Source organism: Heterocephalus glaber, unplaced genomic scaffold (genome assembly GCF_053883595.1).
Source record: "Heterocephalus glaber isolate CG9 unplaced genomic scaffold, H.glaber_assembly_v1.0 deba00001690, whole genome shotgun sequence".
Lineage (NCBI taxonomy): Eukaryota > Metazoa > Chordata > Mammalia > Rodentia > Bathyergidae > Heterocephalus > Heterocephalus glaber.
The window spans coordinates 5,290,323-5,297,552 of NW_028258415.1; the positions used below are offsets into that span (position 1 = coordinate 5,290,323).

Sequence of the window (7,230 nt, forward strand, 5' to 3'; positions counted from 1 at the left end):
CTACTCTAAAATAGCTTTTCAACATAAATATTCTGTAGCCAGAAACCTTTTGTCTCTTCTCAGAGATATAAAATTTTAGGCACTAAGTATGAAATATTGTTTAATGATCAACCAGGAGATTTTTGTATAATTTTGCATGTGTTTTTAATACTTAAGAATTAGTTGAAATAAATGATCTCACAAAATGATTTAGGAACTAACGTGAGGTCCTTAAATTGAAAAAAATGGTAATAATTCTCCAATTCTGTATATCCTTTCTCTAATTTTGTTAGTTGGGGTCATATAATTAAGACATTAAAATTTACTTGAATACATTCCATTATAAAGACTTTAAAAATACTTTGAAATAAATAGGAAAACCTCAGTTCCAAAAATGTTCATTTAGATTCAAATGAATTTCAAATATTAAATTTAAGCTAAAATACAATTTTTGAATCAGAGGGAAAATACTGGTAGGTATACATAATTTGGGGTAAAGTTTATCTTTAAAAAAACATTTAATTTAGGAATCATTGTTTTATGCGCAATATCTCTTTGACGCTGTCCTGACAATGTTTTTATTCTTTTCTCAAGGTATCAGATACACACAGGTCTTCAACATTCTATCATAAGACCTACCCAACCCAACTGTTTACCTCTGGACAATGCAACCCTACCTCAGAAACTGAAGGAAGTTGGATATTCAACGCATATGGTGGGAAAATGGCACTTGGGATTTTATAGGAAAGAATGCATGCCCACCAAGAGAGGGTTTGATACCTTTTTTGGTTCCCTTTTGGGAAGTGGTGATTACTACACACACTACAAATGTGACAGTCCTGGCATGTGTGGCTATGACTTGTATGAGAACGACAATGCTGCTTGGGACCACGACAATGGCATATACTCCACACAGATGTACACTCAGAGAGTGCAGCAAATCCTAGCTTCCCATAACCCCACAAAACCTATATTTTTATATATTGCCTACCAAGCTGTCCACTCACCACTGCAAGCCCCGGGCAAGTACTTTGAACACTACCGATCCATTATCAACATAAACCGTCGCAGATACGCCGCCATGCTTTCCTGCTTGGACGAAGCAATTCACAATGTGACCTTGGCCCTGAAGGCATATGGTTTCTATAACAACAGCATTATCATTTACTCTTCAGATAATGGTGGCCAGCCGACCGCAGGAGGAAGTAATTGGCCTCTCAGAGGTAGCAAAGGAACATATTGGGAAGGGGGGATCCGGGCTGTTGGCTTTGTGCACAGCCCACTTCTGAAAAACAAGGGAACTGTATGTAAGGAACTTGTGCACATCACCGACTGGTATCCCACTTTGATTTCACTGGCTGAAGGACAGATTGATGAAGACACTCAACTCGATGGTTATGATGTCTGGGAGACCATCAGTGAAGGCCTTCGTTCACCCCGAGTTGATATTTTGCACAACATTGACCCCATTTACACCAAGGCAAAAAATGGATCTTGGGCAGCGGGCTATGGGATCTGGAACACAGCCATCCAGTCAGCCATCAGGGTGCAGCACTGGAAGCTTCTCACTGGAAACCCTGGCTACAGTGACTGGGTTCCCCCTCAGTCTTTCAGCAACCTGGGGCCAAACAGGTGGCACAATGAACGGATTACCTTGTCGACTGGCAAGAGCATATGGCTTTTTAACATCACAGCTGACCCGTACGAGAGGGTAGATCTCTCTAGCAGATATCCAGGCATCGTGAAAAAGCTCCTGAAGAGGCTTTCCCAGTTTAACAAGACTGCAGTGCCTGTTAGATACCCACCCAAAGACCCCAGGAGTAACCCTCGGCTCAATGGAGGAGTCTGGGGACCATGGTACAAAGAGGAAAACAAGAAAAGGAAAGCAAACAAAAATAAAGCTGAGAAAAAGAAAAAGAAAAGTAAGAACAAGAAGAAGAAACAGCCAAAAGCACGCTCATCCCCAAATTGCCATTCATGTATTATTCATGGTTAAGTACGAATGTTTTTCTATTTAGTTAAATAGTTTAGCATAGAAACCCAGTCTTACACCTATTTGCTAAGTAAACCAGCAAATTTGGCTCAGAAATATCACTGCCATAAGGATTGGGCTTGTGTTCATGCTGTGCCACGCCACAGACTTCCGCCACCTGGCTGCCACATGGAAACAGTGCTGTGTAGTGCCAAAGGTGCTGCTTCCGGAAGTCACACTCAGAGGAGACTGGATGTGTTGAGTTGTCTTGGTCCTTTATAAAAGGTGGTCAGTCATGGGATCCACTGCTATGCTTCTGTCAACTGACCCAACACTACACTCTAAATTATGAAAGGGGACTTAGCCTGCCAGTGATGAGCATGCTCATTTGATAGACATTACAGGGCCCTATGATTAAAAACTACTTTTGATATAGTCAAAGGTTGTGTCACCTGAATGGCCTTGGAAAATATTTTTTCTCAGTGAACTTTTGTATCTCTATATTACACTTGGGTTTTTTAATTAATTCTATTTCATGTATAATTTCCTTTCCTTGAAAATAAGCTGTTTTTCTCACATATGAGCAGCTTGCACCTCATTTTATCATGCATGAGGGAAAGGCAAATAAGAATGCTTGAGCACACTGCCAAAAATGAATGTAACTTTCTAAACACTTTAATAAAGTAACATTTCAATATAAAATATATAATTTATTTTTATGGAAAAAATACTTCGTTTTCATAATGTTAGCCAAATGACTTTAATTATTTAATTTTTATTTTCTACATACAATTACAAGAATTTTAATTCATTTCTTTAAGATTACCAAGCACAGTAATATAATAAATTACTATAATATTGCATAAATTCATATAATTTAAAAAGAAAATTGTTCCAAAAAATGATAATCATTGTTCAACTATTATTTTAAATGTGATACAATGAGTATATTCATTACAAATTACTTGGAAATTCAGTGTTTGTGTAGAGTTGATACAACTTTATTGTTTCTACCATAAACTATTTATATATATTAATTATTAAAATGCTCTATTTTATAGCACCAGCAAATATAATGTGGCTTTTCTGATCTAACTTCTAGACTTCTAGACAAAGTTATATTATCTATTCCAGCAAGTAAAAATCTTGACAAATAGGCAATTAAAGCTATGGTTTGCCGACACTGTAATATAATATGGATTTTTAGAAATAGGAGATGTTTCTACCTGGCTACTGAATCAAGGATAAGTCTTATAACATTTATAATGGCCCTGCTTTTATACATAGTAGACAGAGTGAGGAGACAGAGAAATGGAAGATACAGATCCTGTCTGGAGTAGTTAAAATCTAGTCTGGAACTCACACGTGAAAATATTAGGAGAAATGAAAGGATGATCTATAATAGTTTATCATGGGCCATTGATGAGCATAAAAGAGCAAGTTCAGGCCCTGGGCTTTTCTTCAATTTTCCCACTGAATGCAGAATATTCTCAAACACACTTGAAGAGTCAAAGACAGCAAGAACTGTGGTCTGTGAAGATAGAACTGTGATAAGAAAATGTATGTGGCTGTGTGGCAGCGAACCATTACATGTATACATATATTAGATCTTAAAGGACTGCTCATCATAGTTGCTGGAAAATTAAAAGGAACCTCTAAACTTTACTGAAATTATTACCTAAAATGGGCAAAATAATTTATTTTTAAAATTTTCATATTTCTAGAATATATAACTCCATTTTATCACATAATATTAAATAGCATTTCCTGAAGTTTAGTCTTAAAGGAATGCTGTCACTGTTTTCCTTTCTTGGTGGCATATAAAATAATGCTATGACTTGCAATAAATGATATATATAAGATAGACTTACCATTACACTAAAAAAGAATTCTGAAGGAAAATCAGTTTAAGAAATTGTCTAAGCAAAGTTTAAGGTATCACTTTTTTTTTTTTTTAGTTCTTTTATTGGTACATTTTAGGTATACAATTTGTTTACATTTATCATTGGGTGTTTGTACTTGTACATGATATATCTTTGTTCTTATTTTTTCCCCCATTACCTGTGTGCCCTTCACCCCCTCTGCCCTTCTCTATTTACATAGATTTCATTTCCATTTTTTTTCTTTTCTCATAGTTTTTCCTTTCCCTCTTTTCCTTTCCCTCCCTTCACTCCTTCGTCTTTGGACCTTTTTTCCTATTTCAAATTATCAATTATTCATTTTAATCATTTTAACCCTTGTTTACACTATCAGTTTCTCACACTAGAGAAACTATTTGATATTTACACATGTGTGTCCTATTTATTTCACTTAAGAGTATGGCCTCGATATGCATCCATTTAGCTATAAATGACTCTAGTTTTTCATTCTTTATGGCTGAATAGTACTCCATTTTATTAAAAAACCACATTTTCTTTATCCAGTTTCCAGTTGATGGGCACTTGGGCTGCTTCCAAGCTTCAGCTATTACAAACTGTGCTGCTATGAACATGGGTGCACATATATCACTGTGGTATGATTCTTTTAATTCTTTTGGGAAGATACCCAGCAAGGGAATAGCTGGGTCAAATGGGACCTCTAGTCCTAGTTCTTTGAGGTATCTCCATTACTGACTTCCACAGTGGTTGCACCAGTCTGCACTCCCACCAACAATGGAGAAGGGTTCCTTTCTCCCCACAACCCCGTCAGCATTTGTTATTTGTTGATTTCTTGATAGCAGCCATTCTTTCTGGGGTGAGGTGGAGTCTCAGTGTTGTTTTCATTTGCATCTCTTGTATGACGAGTGATGATGAACATTTTTTCATATATTTGTTTGCTGCTTTTACTTCTTTGTCTGAGAAATGTCTGTTCATTTCAGATGCCCATTTTAGAACTGGGTCTTTGAATTTGGGGGGTCTGATTTTTTTCAATTCTTTATATATTCTAGATAGTAGTCCTTTGTCTGAGGTACAGCTGCTAAAGATTTTTTCCCATATTGTAGGTTGTCTGTTAGCTCTGTTGGTGGTTTCTCTTGCAGTGCAGAAGCTTTTTAATAAGATGAGATCCCAGTTGTTGATTCTTTCTGCTAGTTCCCATGCTGCTGAGGTTTTGTTCATGAAGTCTTTTCCTATGCCAATGTCTTCAAGAGTTCTACCTAACTTATCTTCCAGCAAGTTTAGTGTTTCTGTCTTAATATTTATATCTTTAATCCACTTCAATCTTAGTTTAGTGCATGATGATAGATATGGGTCTAGTTTTAATCTTTGGCAGGTTGAAATCCAGTTTTTCCAACACCATTTATTAAATAGGCTATCTTTCCTCCAATGATGGTGGTTGGCACCTTTGTCAAAGATGAGGTGGCTGAGCATGTCTGGAGTTGTTTCTGCATCTTCTAATCTATTCCTCTTATCCTCAGGTCTGTTCCTTTGCCAGTACCATGCTTTGAAGGTATCATTTTAATGCCAACTTTCTTAGATTTTTCAGATCCTTGTTATCATTACAACTTTCTGACAGAAGGGAAACACTATACACTATATTCTCATTTATTTCATCGTAAAACTCTTTCTGTGGCTCATTGCATTGGACTAGGATTCTATGGAATATACTGAAAATTGCTAGTGTAAATGTATAATATCACAAGACCCCAAAACAGATGGGCAAATTAAGTTTATGAAAATTAATTCTAATTCATATCAGAATCCAGTAGGTTTTACCTATTGTAATGGGATTTTTAGGTTCTCTATAAAGGACCATAACTTTCTCAATGGAAATAAATTAGCATACTGCTTTCTACTTGGAAATTTCTTTAGGAATACTGATCACAGTTTTAAAAGCGTAGCTTCCACCTGCACACAGCTCTGGGTGGGTTGTGATTTAAGTCTCATTGCCTTGCTCTTACAAAACTAAAATCTAATAAAATAGCCATGCACAAATAATGAACAAAAATGTTTCCAAAATGCTGTCAGCAAATCACTATTTCAAGATGGTCCAGAAGGAAAATACTATGAACTTGATTTTTATACCCTAATGAACAATGACTTTACTATTAGACATTTATTCTCTGATTTCCTTCTGCTAAACTGCATTTTTACAATGTTTGTATCAGTGGCTCTCTCAAGTATAAACTATACCTTTTTAGAGTTCTGACCCTTTTCTTAGGATAACAAAAGAAATTCCCACCATGTTTATCAGAAAACAATGGTGGATGTGTCTGGGATGAGAAAGGACAAGAATATTTTCTTCAAATAAAAACAAACAAAAATCACATTTTTGGTGCCTTTCAACCAGTGAATACCTCTACCCTTGGTCTGTCAAGTCTATTTAAATAAATTATTTCATCTATGTTTATTCATTCTTTCCTAGTTTTTCCAAAAAATGATGAATATTGTAGTTTTCTTGGCCAGAACCAATCTAAAAAAGAAAGGGGAAGTTGAGTCATTGGTAGTTAATAGTGATACAGTTAATATACTTTTAATATCTGATTTTCCAAAGTATCAGAATTTGGCATCCAGATTAGTTTCCTAAGTGTTTATTTATGGCATTCTTAAGCACACAAATTGTGAATTTTTTAGTAACAGTCAGAATGTGTGTTGTTGGCAGAAAAAATAAAGTCGACTTACTGAAAGCAGTAAATAGGGGCCGGGATTTAGCTCAGTGGTTCCACCACCTGCCTTGCAAGCAAAAGGATCTGAGTTCGATCCCCGGTACCAAAAAAAATTTAAAAATTTAAAAAATAAAGGCAGTAAATAAAATTTGTATCATACAGTTCATTCCTTCATTCAGCAACTATTTACTAAATCTTACTATCTTTAGGAATCGGTGTTCTAGGTGTGTGAGTGAACAAAACATAAAAATGCTCAGCCTGGTGCAGTTTACTTTCTAGCTGGATGAGGTAAATGATCACCAGCCAACTGAGTAAAAAGTAAGTTACAGGGCCAGGGATTTAGCTCAGTGGTTCTGCCACCTGCCTCACAAGCTCAAGGACTGATCCTCGTACCAAAAAAGGGAAATTACATTCTATATAAAGCATTATGAGAAAAGAAAGAGTGCCTCAGGTTAAAGGAGAGCTTTTCTTGACACCAAGTTCATCCATCCACTGGTTCAGCATTTGTTAAGCGCCGCTTGAAAGGATACACGGGGGTTTAACGGTGTAATGACAAGCAGTGTCAGGCAGGATAGGTCCTCCTGGAAAATTAGTCCATGCATCAAACAGCAAAACACCTTGGCGCCGTAATCTGCCACCATTACTACATTTCCTCCTGCTTGATCTTTCTCCATAGCACCTCCACCATGTACTATAT

General features: G+C 36.3%; 1 protein-coding gene across 1 annotated transcript in view; it reads left to right on the forward strand.

Moving 5' to 3' along the window:
• Arsj (arylsulfatase family member J) overlaps positions 1-2,792 on the forward strand; it is an 88,245-nt gene extending 85,453 nt beyond the window's left edge. Inside the window, exon 2 of the mRNA XM_004870033.3 lies at positions 574-2,792. Within this exon, the coding sequence (XP_004870090.1) occupies positions 574-1,975 (1,402 nt within the window). The 3' untranslated portion in view covers positions 1,976-2,792. The remainder of the gene's footprint in view (positions 1-573) is intronic.
• The last annotated feature ends 4,438 nt before the right edge of the window (positions 2,793-7,230 follow it).